The sequence below is a fragment of the Zingiber officinale genome, chromosome 8A (genome assembly GCF_018446385.1).
Source record: "Zingiber officinale cultivar Zhangliang chromosome 8A, Zo_v1.1, whole genome shotgun sequence".
Taxonomy (NCBI): Eukaryota; Viridiplantae; Streptophyta; class Magnoliopsida; order Zingiberales; family Zingiberaceae; genus Zingiber; species Zingiber officinale.
This window is the reverse complement of record NC_056000.1, coordinates 6,571,582-6,586,912: the sequence shown is the minus strand read 5'-3', so window position 1 is coordinate 6,586,912 and position 15,331 is coordinate 6,571,582. Positions and strand designations below refer to the sequence as shown.

Here is a 15,331-nt window from a genome sequence, read left to right as displayed (position 1 = left end):
CTATCTTGAAAATGGTTCTACTTCTAAACCGAAGGAAAGAAGAAGAAGAAACGGTTCAAGAAAGAAAGTGAATAAATCTCGAGTACGGATTTAAAGTCGGAATGAAGAAGTCAAGGGCAAGTGCTTCATCTGTAAGGGTGACATTGAAGGCGGATCGTCCTCGTAAGAACCAAAACAAAGGTATATCTCATACTCTAGTTGTTGAAACATGTTTAGCGGTGTTATCTACCAGAACCTGGTGTGTAGATACGGGAGCCATGATCATGTCTGCAATTCCTTGCAGGGGTTCCAGGAAACCCGACTATCTGAAGGGGAGATTCCGTCTACATGGGCAATGCTACTAAGGTGGCAGTGTTGCGGTGGGAGACGCCTACTTATCTTTTAGTAGAAATAGGAATTTGGTTTTAAGAAATTGTCTTTATGTACCAGCTTTAGAAAGAATTTAATTTCAGTTTCTAAACTGTTTATAGATGGATATTCAGTTTCTTTTACGATGTAGTTATTAAAAGAAATAAAAGTGATTATCTGTTCTGGTGCATTAGTTGGCAATTTGTATATTTTAAATCCAATTTCTTCCACAAAGCAAAACATGGAAATTTATAACTCATCTTCTAATTCTAATAAGAGAAAAGAACCTTCAGAAATGAACCAAGCATATCTTTGGCATCTAAGACTTGGTCATATTAATTTAAGTAGGATTCAGAGGCTTATAGCCGATGGACTTTTGAGTTCATTTGAGTTGAAAAATTTTCCAACTTGTGAATCTTGCTTAGAAGGTAAAATGACCAAGAGGTCGTTCAAGGCCAAGGGGTATAGAGCCAAAGAAGTGTTAGAGTTGGTTCACTCTGATTTGTGTGGTCCTATGTCTGTCCAGGCAAGAGGAGGTTTTGAATATTTTGTCTCTTTCATAGACGATTATTCAAGATATGGATACATTTACCTAATGCGCCGCAAGTCCGAGTGCTTTGACAAGTTCAAAGAATACAAGGCTGATGTGGAGAAACGATTAGGTAAAAGTATCAAGACACTACGATCTGATCGTGGTGGCGAATACCTCTTAGGAGAGTTTAGGAATTACTTATCAGAGGCCGGGATTCAATCCCAATTGTCTGCACCTGGAACACCCCAACAGAATGGTGTAGCAGAACGAAGGAATAGGACTCTTATGGAAATGGTTAGATCAATGATGAGTTATTCAGAATTACCAAATTCATTTTGGGGATATGCTCTGGAAACAGCAGTATACGTTCTGAACTTAGTACCTTCTAAATCAGTTTCTTCTACTCCCATAGAATTGTGGAATGGGCGAAAACCCAGTCTAAGACATATTCGGATTTGGGGTAGTCCAGCACATGTGCTGAAACCAGATGCTGATAAGTTAGAATCCCGTACAGAAGTTCGCGTGTTTGTAGGATATCCCAAAGGAACGAAAGGTGGTTTATTTTATAGTCCTAAAGACCAGAAGGTCATTGTTAGCACCAATGCCCAGTTTTTAGAAGAAAACTATATAATGGATCACAAGCCCAGTAGTAAAGTTGTTTTAGAAGAACTTAGAGAGGACATGTCTACTTCAATACCAACAGTACAAGATGAAGTATCACAAGAGACTGCAACACGTGTCACACACGATACACAACCACAGATAATGCCTCGTCAGAGTGGGAGGGTTGTGAGGCGAACTGAAAGATTCATGTTTTGGGAGAGTCTTGGACTTGATCCGGTAAACATGAACACGATCCCCATATGACGAAGCACTCCAAGATATAGATGCAGATCTTGGCAAAAGGCAATGAATTCAAATAGAGTCCATGTACTCTAATAAGGTGCGAGAGCTTGTAGAACCACCGATGGTGTAAAAGCTGGATGCAAGTGGATCTACAAAAGGAAAAGAGGGATGACGGGAAGGTAGAAACCTTCAAAGCTAGGCTTGTTGCGAAAGGGTACACTCGAAAAGAGGGAATCGATTATGAGAAAACTTTTTCACCGGTAGCTATGCTTAAGTCTATCCGGATACTCTTATCCATTCTGCTCATATGGATTATGAGATTTGGCAAATGGATGTCAAGACGACTTTCCTTAATGGAAGTCTTGAAGAGAACATCCATATGAAGCAACCGGAAGGATTTATTGGAAAGGCAAAGAGCATCTAGTATGCAAGCTCAATCGGTCCATTTATGGACTGAAGCAAGCTTCAAGGTCTTGGAACATCCGGTTTAATGAAGTAATCCAGTCATATGGATTTATTCAAAGTCCGGATGAGTCTTGTGTATATAAGAAGTGTAACAGAAACGTGGTGGTATTTCTTGTACTATACGTAGATGATATTTTGTTAATTGGCAACAATGTCAAGGTATTATCAGATGTAAGGGTATGGTTGTCCAAACAATTTGATATGAAGGACTTAGGAGAATGTGCACACATTCTTGGGATCAAAGTTATAAGGGATCGCAAGAAAAGAATGTTGTGTCTATCCCAAGCTTCATATATAGATACAATCCTTGCTCGTTTTAGCATGCAAGACTCCAAGAAAGGTTTCTTACCTTTTAGACATGGAGTAGCTCTATCTAAAGAGATGTCTCCAAAGACATCAAAAGAGATAGAGGACATGAAAGCAGTTCCTTATGCTTGTTGTAGGAAGCCTAATGTATGCAATGCTATGTACGAGACCTAATATCTGTTTTGCCGTGGGCATGGTCAGCAGATATCGAAGTAACCCTGGACAAGGACATTGGACTGCGGTAAAGCATATATTAAAGTACCCGAGAAGGACTAGAGATTATATGCTAGTTTACCAAGCAGATGATTTGCTCCCTGTGGGTTATACGGATTCAGATTTCCAATCAGATAGGGATAATAGAAAGTCTACATCAGGCTATGTGTTTACTTTAGGAGGTGGAGCCATTTCATGGAGGAGTGTTAAGCAGAAATGCGTTTCGGACTCAACCATGGAAGCTGAGTATGTAGCGGCCTGAGGCAGCTAAAGAAGCGGTATGGCTCGGAACTTTCTAATGGACTTAGATGTGATTCTGGTTTGCCCAAAATCATCACAATTTATTGTGATAATAGCGATGCAGTTGAAACTCGAAGGAACCACGAGCTCATAAGGCAAGTAAACATATAGAGCGCAAGTACCACGATACGAGATATTGTGAAGCGAGGAGAAGTTGTCATCGCCAAGATTGCATCGCGGATAACTGGCAGATCCTTTCACTAAGGCCCTTCCGGCGAAGTGGAGGAATGGGAATCAGATGTATGGTAGAAGATATGGCAGCTTAGTCATTAGTATAAGTGGGAGATTGTTGGAGTGTATCTAGCCTAAGCTTTGTAAACATTCATTATGAATAAAGAATCACATTTGGTCTAATTATCTACATTTGTTTGTGTAGTTGTTCATTTAATTTATATTGTAGATAACATAGTATGTGGTGTCACATACAGAAGATGATGTTATCAGTACCTTATAAATTATAAACAGTAGCTCACGACCAGAATGGAAAGGAACAAACCATTAGAAGGTCGTAGTGTAATTAGGTATTAGTTTATCTTGACTATATAATTACACTAGTACACTCAGAGTGTATTGAGTAGGACCATTTGAGGTCGTTCCTTTTATACTGACTTTATAAAGGAATAAAGACCTCAGTTATTATGGAAGTGTGTGCTCTTAATCCTAATATAATAACAAGCACATATATTTGATATTTATTTCTTTAATTTATCAATGGGTGAGATTTAGTTCGATGAATCAATAAACCCGATAAGTTGGGAAATGCTATCACTTATAGTGTGTGTTGTTGATTATAGAAGGAAACTGTGTCCTAGAGATACTAGGTTGATAATGTCCCCAAGAAGAGCTCATAAGGATTGTCATGTTAAACCCTGCAGGTGGACTTAGTCCGACATGACGATAAAGTTGAGTGGTACTACTCTTGGACTTAGACATTAATTAAATGAGTTGTCAGTAACTCACTTAATTAGTGGACATTCGATATCTTAAACACAGGGAGACTAACACACTCATAATAAGAAGGAGCCCAAAAATGTAATTTGGGATTGGTGCGGTAGTTCAATGATAGTTCTCTAGTGGAATGAATTATCATTGATAAAATTAAGTTGTGTGTTCGGGGCGAACACGGGATGCTTAATTTTATCGGGAGACCAAAACCAATTCCTCCTCTCGGTCCCTATCGTAGCCTCTTATTTATAGAGTACTATACCCACCTATACCCACCTTCTACACCCACCCCAGAGGAGCCGGCCAAGCTAGCTTGGGAACATTCTAGGGCCGGCCTAGGTATAAAATTGGGTGGCCAGCCCTAGCTTGAACCCAAGCTAGTAGGGCCGGCCAAATAAAATTAAAAAGAAATTTAATTTTAATTTTTATTATTATGTGGAAGATATATTTTAAAGAGAATTAAAATTAAAATATCTCTCTTGTAAAAGATCTACAAAAATTAAAGAAAGAGATTAGATCTCTTTCCTTATTTGTAGATTGGAGAGATGTTTTATTTTCTCTTTAAAATTATTCACATGTTAATAAAATTAAAATTATAGATATTTCCTTTTATTAACCATGAAGAGATTTTAAAGAGAAATTTTATTTTTAAAATTTCCGGAAACAAATTAGGAAGTTTTAATTGTTGATTGAAACTTGTCCTATTTTGCCTTCCAATGATGTGGCCGTCCACAAATTAATTGGGAAATTTTATTTTATTTCTCTCAATTAAATCATGTCAAGGAAATTAAGGAAAAATTTATTTCCTAATTTGCCTAGGCCAAGGAATATAAAAGAAGGGGTGAGGGTGCCTTCACAAGACACAACCTCTATTGTTTTCTCCTCTTTGCTTGGTGTTGTGGCCGGCCATTACCTCTCCTCTCTTCCTCTTGTGGTGGCCGAACCTCTCCCTCTCCTTGGAGTTCTTGTGGTGGCGGATACTACTCGAGAAGAAGAAGAAGAAGGAGAAAGCTAGCATCTCTTGAGCTTGGTTAGTATTTTGTTTTCCTCCTTGGTGAAGTTTCCTTTGTGGCTGAATCTTGCTTGGAGGAGAAGAAGGTGGTTGGTGGTTTCTCATCTTGGAAGATCGTTGCCCACACAACGTCCGAGGTTAGAAGAGGAATACGGTAGAAGATCAAGAGGTTTTTCTACAAGGTATAACTAGTAATTTCTATTTCCGCATCATGCTAGTTATTTATGGAAATAATACCAAATACAAGAGGCTTACGTTCTAGTATTTCGAATATGGTTTTTCGAAGTTGTGTTCTTTTGTTTCTTTCTTTTCCTTGTGATTTGATTGTTCTCTTTGGTTAACCTAAAGTTATTTTAGGAAATTAAATATTAGCTTTCTATTAAAGGTTTTGTCTAGTCGGTGGTGGTTGCTCCCATATCCAAGAAGGCCATGTGCCTCGCCACGTCAGTACTGGGAACCTTTTATGGAAATTGATATTTAATGGAATTAATAACTTAAGGAGACTTGGGTCGAACGTGTTAAGTTCCGCAGGAGATCCAAGTCAAAACCTAAAAGAACAAATAGATTAAGTTTTGGATCAAACGTGTTAAGTTCCGCAGGAGATCCAAAATTTAATTTAAAAGAACACATGGTAGCTAGGAAAAGGTTCAGACCTTTGTACAAAATTTTTGTACAGTGGAACCTATAGGCTTTCCGAGTAGCAACCAACACACAGTAGCAGTCTGGATCGATCCATGGATCGATCCAACAAAGAGCCATCGACCCAGTTCAGTCTGGATCGATTGGGGAGTTCAGTTTCGACCAAGAAACTTAGCAGATCAGCTTCTAGTCCATAGGGGATGTGGGATACACCTTGTATCCTTTATATTACACCCTTCAGCGCATGTAGAACCAAGAATAGTTAGCAGTTAGCAACTAAAATTTAAATTAGATCAGTTTTCCACACAGTTAGCACAGCATAACTGTAGCGATCGGCCTTACAGCTTAGTTAGTAGAAGGCGGGTCGTTACATGACCGTATAGCAAAAAGTACCGTCGGCTGTTATGAAGCTGACTTTCTCCTGATCCTCCCTAGCCAAGGGTATCTGATGATATCCTTAATAAGCGTCCATCATGCATATCCTCTCACAGCTAGGGGTGAGTATTCGGTTAAAACCGAACCGAACCGAACCGAATTAACCGAACCGAACCGAACCGATTTGTTTTCGAATAAACCGAACCGAACCGATTTTTGATAAAAACCGAACCGAACCGAACCGAATTTTCAATAAAACCGAAAAAACCGAACCGAAAAAACCGAATAAACCGATTTTTTCTAAAACATTGGTTTAACTTAATAAAAATTTGGTTTGGTCTAAAATTAATGGTCTAAAAAACCGATTTGGGTTAAAAATTCGGTCTATTCGGTTTATTCGGTTTAACCGAATAAAAAAAATCAAAACCGAACCCGAACCGAATTAACCGAATTAACCGATTTTTTAGAAATAAAAAACCGAATTTCCGAATAAACCGAACCGAATTTTTAAATTCGGTCGGTTTAATCGATTTATTCGGTTTAACCGAACTTTTGCTCACCCCTACTCACAGCCAGCAGTTGAATCCACCACCTGATCGATCCGCAGGAGAGGATAACAGTCTTTGGGGTAGCCCTGTTGAGGTCACGAAAGTCTATGCACACCCTCCACTTGTTGTTAGGCTTCTTTACCAATACAACGTTAGAAAGCCAGGACGGGAATTGCACCTCTCGAACATGTCCTGCCTTCATGAGCTGATCCACTTCAGCTCGGATAATCTTATTCTAGTCGGCAGAGAAGTTTCTCTTCTTCTGCTTGACTGGCTTGGCCTCGGGTATAATATGCAGCTTGTGCTCAGCAACTTCAGGTTTGACCCCGGGCAGCTCTTCCGGTGACCAAGCAAAAACGTCCCTATTGCGGATCAGACACTGTATTAGCTCTGATTTAAGCTCCGGCGGCAAGTCGCTGGCGATGCGAGTGACACTTTCTGCTTTGTCGGGGTGCAACTGGACCTCCTTCCAAGGGATCGGTTCTTCGGCAATGGGCAGAGGCTCCTCTTGGATAACATGTACTCTCCCATCCTGCGTCCACACGGACACTTTCTGCTCTCCCTTGACTTCCCCGACCCGCTCGCCAATCGGGAACTTGATCTTCTGGTGGAAAGTTGAAACAGCAGCCCGGAACTCATGCAGAGCTGGCCTTCCCAGGATGACGTTGTAGGAGGAAGGCGAATCCACCACTATAAAGGTACTCCTTCGGGTGCGCACCAGTGGCTCAGTGCCCATGGAGATGGCCAGCTTGATCTGACCCATGGGCTTGACCTCTTTACCTGTGAACTCGTACAAAAAAGTGGTCACGGGTTGGAGCTCGGCGGCGTCAATCTGCATCTCCTCGAACGCAGCTCTGAACAGAATATTAACCGAGCTCCCGGTATCCACAAAGACCCGAGCCACTCGGCTGTTAGCAATAGCAGCCTTGATTATGAGGGCGTCGTCATGGGGCAGTTCCAGACCCTCCAAATCTTGTGGCCCAAAGCTGATAATAGGGCCAGATGCCTACTCGTGACTGCATCCCACGGCTCCCACATATAACCGCCGACCATGCGACTTACGAGCCCGGCCTGAGTCCCCATCGGTAGGTCCTCCTGAGATCATGTCGATCTCTCGCACAGCGGCGTTGCCCCGGTTCTCCAGCTCTCCGGCCTCTCTTCGATCTTCCCTGGGACCGGCTTGATTAGAAGGACTGGCTAGGTCGGGCCGGGTCTGACGAGCACGCCCAGCTGCAGCCCGTTCTTCTTCCATTCTCTGTATTTGGGGCGCCAACTCCGGGGCAAGCCCTGCTCGGCAGCCCGCCTAGAATCACGAGCGAATTGGAAGCAGTTGCTGAGATCGTGCGTACGGGACCGCTGATATGTGCAATATGTCGCTCCCCTTGGCCCAGGTCGGGGCGCGTGTACAGCAGCAACTCGCGGGGCTGGTCTGGCTCCCTGAGCGGGCTGAGGGACAGGTCTGGGCTGGACGCGCTGGAAGGGCTGAGCCGGCTGTGGTGCTCTCCTTTCAGGTCGGTTGCCAGGAGTCACCGTCTTTTCAGCCTTCCGCCTAGCGGCCTGAGCTTCCTCCACCTTGATGTAGCAAAAAGCTTTCTCTACCATATCGTCAAAGCTCCGGGCGGGGTTCTTGATGAGGTCCCTAAAGAACTCCCCTTCTCGCAATCCATGGGAGAAGGCGCTCATCAATATTTCTGAGGTGGCGGAAGGGACGTCATTGGCCACCTGACTGAACCGGTTGATGTAGCTTCGCAAGGGCTCGGTCGATTCCTGCTTGAGAGCAAAAAGACAGTGGTCGGTATTTTGATACTTACGGCTACTGGCGAAACGGCGTAGGAATGTCGTTTTGAAATCCATGAAGCGATTGATGGACTCTGGGGGCAACCCATCGAACCACTTCTGCGCCGACCCGGACAGGGTGTGTAGGAATACTCGGCATTTGACAGCATCGCTGTATTGATACAAGATAGCCGCGTTCTTGAATTTTCGCAGATGCTCTTCCGGGTCCTTACTCCCGTCATATTCTCCAATGTTCGGGGCTCGATAACCCCTGGGCAGGCTTTCCCTCAGGATCTGAGCCGAGAAAGGTACCTTGTCGTCCGGATCTTCAGACAGATCTCTGGCAGAGGCTGTAGCTTTTCCCTTTCCTGCATCCCGGGGTGGATGTAGAGAGCTTTCTGCCACCGACGCCTGCGGCTCTTCTTTCTTCGGACTATGCTCGCGCGGTCCAGGCTGATGATAGTTGCGGCGAGCTCTCGGAATGAAGCATGAGGGAGTTCTTCCTGCTGCTTCCTCTTTGAGCCCCTGTCGGAGGCAGGAGTCGGTTCTCTAGACGCTTCGGGGGAGAGGCGAGGACGTGAAACTGTCCCTTGTTTTTCGGAGGCGGCTTGCTTTCTAACCTCCTTGAAGAGCTCGTACTCCCCTGCGGTCATGGTAACGTTAATCCTCCTGCTGGAGCTTCGACCAGAGTCCTCCATCTTCACGCTTCGGATCAGGCTATTGTGTTTCCCACAGACGGTGCCAAATTTGATCCCGTCCGAAGGCTGAGTCGGACGGAGGCTGGTCGCGGTGGCCTGGTTGTTGACGGAAAAAGTCGTAGGTGATCCGGCTCCCACGGGTGGCTGACACTGCTGCAGGACCCTGCGCACACTCAGACAACCTCCCCCTCTTACGTTAGAGACCAGAACCCAGGGAAAAAGTCCCCGGATCAGGCCCTCCGATGCTCAAGTCAGGTCCTTTTTCCCTAGAAGAAAACAGAGAGACCACAAAAATGAAAAGTTGTGAAAGGAAAAAGTGACGAGAGTGCGCGCGTACCAGCGTATGAGGAATCTCCCCCTTTTTATGCCCCCGCCTTGCTTCCAGAACCTGCCATCCTGTCAGAAAACGTTAGACGCTGGGCTTTGTCGTTGTCGTGTAGTCCTGGACACCTGTCGTGCTGCTATTGGTTGTGAAAGCATCTTCTTGTTTAGGAACCTCCGCCTTTACACATGGGTTTTGTCTTGTAGTGAAGGACACCTGTCAGGCCGCTATTGGTCATGAGAGTATCTTCTCCTTTAGAAACCTCCGCCTTCGCACATCTCGCTGGTATGTAATGATTACCCTTGACGGACAATTATGATGCTTCAACCCCTGCCCAACTTGGCTCATCCTATTTATCGCTGTCGGCATCTACCTTACACCCCTCGACCAGATCTCGCCTCTAAGCGTTACTCGTTAATCGGGCTACCCCTGAACAGCACTGCCGATCACGGTCTGTATTCTGCACCCTGTATTTGCTGGCCTTCGACTGTAAGCCCGTAGATTGGGTTGTCTTTACACAGCCCTGTCGCTTCCGACCTATGAGTTATGACTTGCACTTCCGGCTCTTCGAGTCGCAGACCTGCAGACCGAGCCATCTCTACACAGCTCTGACACTTCCGACCTATGAGTTGTGACTTGCACTTCCGGCTCTTCGAGTCGCAGACCTGAAGACCGAGCCATCTCTGAACAGCTCTGCCGCTTCCGACCTATGATTCGCGACTTGCACCTCTGGGCCTCTGAATCGCAGACCTGCAGACCGAGCTGACTCCGAATGGCTCTGCCACTTCCGACTTGTGCCCAGTGCTCCGCCTGTCGTCTTCCTTTGTTTTTCAACTACTTTGCCGCCTTGATCGATAAGTCTACCTGACCCCTGCCTACCCCTGTGCTTGCCTTTGACTGCCTAGTCAGCTTGACTATTGACTGTCACGTCTTCTTGACTTTTGACCGCCCTATGGCCTTGACCCTTCTCATCCTTTCCTCTTGGACCCCTCCGTTACCAACCGTATCAAATACAATTCATATTCTTCTGTAAAATTGTTGTTGTTGCAGTATGGTCAAATTTGTGTGTAAAATTGTTCCTGTTGTGGCAGTCAATTTTTTCTGTAAAATTGTTCCCGTTGTAAGTCAAGCTTTATCTCTAAATTTTTTTCCCCCTGTTTTAGCAGTTGATTCCATGTTCTACCAATGGTGAAAGAACACTTGGTTTTTAACCCCGTTGATCATAATGATTCGTGTGTTGAATTCCTCAGAATTTTAGTGGAGCATGTAAGTCATCTCAGATCGCTCCTACTTGCTCATTTATTTCAATCAGACCTAGGCCTCAGCCAACATTCCATTATGCTTCCACTCAGAATCATCTGGTTAAATAAATCAGCTACTCTGAAAAATCATCTCGTACTGTCGGCAGTGTTAATACTCTTGTTAGAGATCTTGGATAATCAATATAGATGTCTGACTTGAATTACCCATTATATCCTGTCATGTCATTTATCGAGGGATTCAAAGAATCATGGATACTTCATGGCAATGCTTGTGGCTGAATCATTAGATTCCATGTTGAGGTTCTTCAGAAGCTAAAAATCAACACATTATTTCATTATAGAAAGAAAAACCCAAACTAACACATTGCATTTTTCACCACATAATTGCTACTAGAACAACCGATCATATCGGCTATACTCATATTGTTCACTTGACAGGTAGAATTTACTGCAGTGGAAGAACCAACTGAACTGCATATTTGGATGGATTTGAGGCCTCGAAATCTTCTTTGAAATCCCTCTGGTATAATGATTTGAGTCCTTGGATTCTTTGCGCAGTCACCATCCACTAGGAGCAGTTCACTCCATGTGCCTGCTTTGCTATGCCTGAAAAAAAATAACGATACAATAAATAGCTAGGAATAAATTCAAAGAAAGGAAGGTTCTGTTCTAGTTTACATTAATTGATTAAGACTATTACAGGATTTGTGATAGCATGGTTGCTTCAGTGAGGGATCGTCAATTGGTGCTTGCTGACCAAAGATCATCTCACAACTCATGTCTTCAAATTCTGAAATCAAGCATCATAACAATAGTTAAAAGATTGTAGAAACTAGAAAAATTACAAACTATGTTTCATCAATAGGCCACAGATGCTAGCTAATTCAATCATCTTGATTGATTTGAATCTTTTGTGCACTGTAAACGTTGGTCATTTTTCATGGTTGACCATGTAATTATCACGATGCTTGCATCTAAGACATTTAATATGGATACCGACCTTTTGACTTTCTTATGCGCATCTATAAGAGCACAAAGCTCAATTTGACCAATGCAGTGCTTGTTGCTGCGGACCGAGATTTGACGTTACTGGCCGGTGTGTTCACTTCATTTGGAAATGGGCGTCATTGGAGCAGCCATTTGGGAGGAAGTGATGGAACATGACGTTTCTTCAAAGATGCTACGTTTGAGTGGACTCATTGCATAGGGATCTCCAGGCATGCAAGCTTCTCGACGTGAGGCACTTTATGTTTGCTTTGTGGATCTTAGTTCCTTGGTCTTGTTCCCAAAGTGGTTGCTCTGTGGCCCTAGCTAGTTCCTCCCTTTTCCTCCTCTCTTTTCTTCTTTTTAGAAGAAATTGGTGCGCCTACAGTGGGCTGTTGTTGCTCTACATGTCGGTCTATGGCAAATACAAGTTTTATAATGCCTCCCAACTTTCTTCTTTTTTGAAATAGACGTAAAAATATCTGGGACAAATGGTCTCTAATCAGTAAGCTTGGTGGTTGGTGTATCTAGCTACTCATGGAAATTAAAGAGGTGTTTTTCCTACGATGCAAAAAATTTCATGCAGGTGCAGTAACTCAGGCATGTATGATTTGTTCTGATAGAAATGAGTTTACAAAAAATTAATATACTTGGATTCATATAGACTGGCATCCCAAGTGAATCCTGGATGAAGCTTTGACTTGGGATCTTGCATAAGTTTGTGCACAGCCCTACGCAGTTGGTGCTCTCAAGAAACCTACAAGGGATGGTGAACAGGTGTGACATGCTACTTTGAAAAGCACAGGCTTTAGGAATAACAGTGTGAAACATGCCTAAAAAAAATAGGTTTTTTTTTACCTGCATTTAGGGATGTAGACCACATTTTTCTCTGTTTTGCCGTTGACTTGTGATTCCTTGACCTTGCTCAGACAAGGATCGCTCTCATTTTAGTTTTTGGAATTCAAAGTTAATACAGATCATAAAAGAGTAGTAATTTGAGAATTTTCATTTACCTCACAGGGGCCTATTAGCCATGGGAAGAATAATGTAGTGAAAGCTGCAAAGTATTCTCTTGAAAATGTGGATGGTGGCAATAAAGTCTTTATCTGCCATCGCAAGAGACAAATTCCATAAACAACCAGGTAAATTCACAAATAATAGATTTATGAACTAGTGTGATATACCATCTGTTTCCAGGAAACACCATATCTGTCTCTTAATTTCTGGTTTTTATTCACTTGTTTTTCTTTCTTCCAAATTTTTAAATATTCCTTGCAATATATCTCAGAACCTCCAAATTTTTAAATGGCATGTGTATTTGGAGGGGAGAAAACAGAAAGAAAATAAAATAATTTATGTGAAGAGAAAAGAACAATTGAATTTTAGCATTTTATATCTATTCTTATTTACTTCTTTACTGAGATAAAATTTATCTTGTTTACTGAGATAGAATTAAAGTGAGAGAACAATTAATTTTATGAGATATATACATATCATTTTATTCATTTTTCCCTGAGTTGGGTGAAGACTCAATAGTGAAAAAAACTAAGAAGCCATCATCTCTGTCAAAGCTCTCTATTATTTCCCAATCCATATTCATTGCATCATCATCTCTGTCAAAGCTCTCTATTATTTCCCAATCCATATTCATTGCATCATCATCTCTGTCAAATCTCTCTATTTTAGCATTTAATTTGCGTATATGACAAGTTGTTAATATACTAGAATATATTCCGCATCAACCAAACTGTATACTAATTCTGTGCTTAATTCCCTGGGTTCATTCTTTGGAAATAATTTTCTCCCAAGAGTTGCTCAATTTCATAATTCACAGACCTCCATTTATAAGGTGCTGGGACGGATAGTGGCATTGGTCTAGAGAAGGATTGATGGGATGGTAGGAATGAGCGAATCATCTTTTGTTATATAGGACCGATAGTGGAGCCTCGGGTGAGATTGTTATCGGGGTAAAAGTTCGAGATCAATAAAGTCGAGAGAAAAGAAATTTTTTTCTGTACTGGTCAACTATAATTTCTTGAGTTACCTCCTCATATAAATGGTCGTAGGGGTGATCGTGTGAGGTCGCTGGATGAGATTCTACCTTTTACTATCATTTGGGCGGATAGTGGAGTTGACTAATACGAGACAGAGTTGTGGGGCCGACCACGTAGGACAAAAATTCAAATCTCGATAAAGTCTAAGAAAAAATGCTCACCGGCTAATTACAACTTTTCGATTTATCTTTTCATAGATAATCGTGGGGCCAACCGTGTAATACCATTGAGGTGACAAATTCCATCTGTTATTATCATAGGACGGATGGTGGAAGGGTGCCTGGGAGGATATAGTTTCAACTTTATTTATACCAGACGGAAAAAAAATATAAAATACAATAATAATGAGATGAAAAATGTTTATGATGATAATAAATAGTATATTAGATAAATTATGAATGCAGAAAAGTAAAACTTTTGTTCATTTCCAAACTGTATCACAGATTGAATATATAACTGGATTTCATACTATTAATCTACATTTAACAAAAAAAAAAATTGGTCTCCTCAGAAAAAAAATCAATGACCAAGAAATGTTGGAAACAGGTAAGCTCACTTACCATTGTCAGTATGGCTATTGGGAAGGCCTTCTGCAGAGCTTGGATCACTAGATTCTGCTGTGCTTTTGTTTCAAATTTCTTGGATATCATGACTGCTGCCTCAACCAGCCCCTCATACCCTTCCTTCTCGCTGCTTATCCCTGCGACTCAAATCATCCTTCTCCAAGGTTATTTTCTGTATAATAATACTAGAAAAAAAAACAAAAAAGTTTGATAATAATTTCTAATTTTGGTTTCTTTTCCTTTTTATGCATACTAAAACTATAAATGGTGAATTGAAGGTGACTGATCTTGAATACAAGCAAGCCATTGTTTCGATCAACTGTATATCGATCTCAAATAAGATCGTTCTTTTAATTAACCCTCTGTACGTCGTCGAATCCAAATAGTGATCAAGTGCGTAATTGCAAGCATTAGCATGAGTTAGCACGAGCATATATAATTGCCAACCTGTGGTCGCTTGGATGGCTCGGGTCAAGTAACGGATCGCGAGGAGGTCGAGCCAGTTGTCTCTGTACGTTTCCTTCTTTTCTTCCTCCTCCTTTATGTGCGCCAGCAGCGGCCTCGTGTCGTCGGTCATCTTCAGAGCAGTGTACATGGCCGGCGTTTGAGGTGCCGCAGTCGCAGATATCATCAACCTCCGACTTGCTCTCCTCCTGCAGGCTACTCCTCTCCTAGTCCTTTGTCGTCCAAGGCAAGAGGATCTAATCCCTGCATAACCAATAAGACAAGAAGCCTCCATTGTGTTGGTGCGCTTGTACGTAAGAGTCGATCGAAGAAGTTATAGGCAGGCGAGTGTGTTGGAAGAGAAGAACAAAAGAGTGGCAAGGAGAATCTTTGGAAGAGAGGTCATGGGAATATATAACAGATGTATATATTGCCTAGGAAAACACGATGATGATTCACGCCAATGTTTATTGTTTCGTAACAGTTTGCTAGATCCAGTGGTGGTGGAGCCTAGCCTATGATGGGGGCAAAGGCGATTGGCTAGGTATGTTTGGATACACCGAATTTTTATGTCTTAACTATATCGTACCGTCCCGAAGAGACATTGATGTTGATGTAGCCTATGAGCTCTAGGATCATTTGGCAGATTTGTAGTATGCAGCGTAGTCATGGAAAATGACCTTCGAGAGTTCGAGTACC

General features: G+C 42.3%; 1 protein-coding gene across 1 annotated transcript; it reads right to left on the bottom strand.

Annotated features, from left to right (window-relative positions):
- Positions 1–10,897: 10,897 nt before the first annotated feature.
- LOC122011364 (beta-carotene isomerase D27, chloroplastic-like) lies at positions 10,898–15,034 on the bottom strand. Its single transcript, XM_042567747.1, has 7 exons — positions 14,636–15,034; positions 14,186–14,325; positions 12,585–12,677; positions 12,430–12,491; positions 12,222–12,328; positions 11,288–11,377; positions 10,898–11,193 (listed from the first exon to the last, which is right to left on the bottom strand). Exons 1-7 carry the CDS (start codon positions 14,925–14,927, stop codon positions 11,156–11,158), a joined length of 822 nt encoding a protein of 273 aa, XP_042423681.1. The 5' UTR covers positions 14,928–15,034; the 3' UTR covers positions 10,898–11,155.
- Positions 15,035–15,331: the final 297 nt, after the last annotated feature.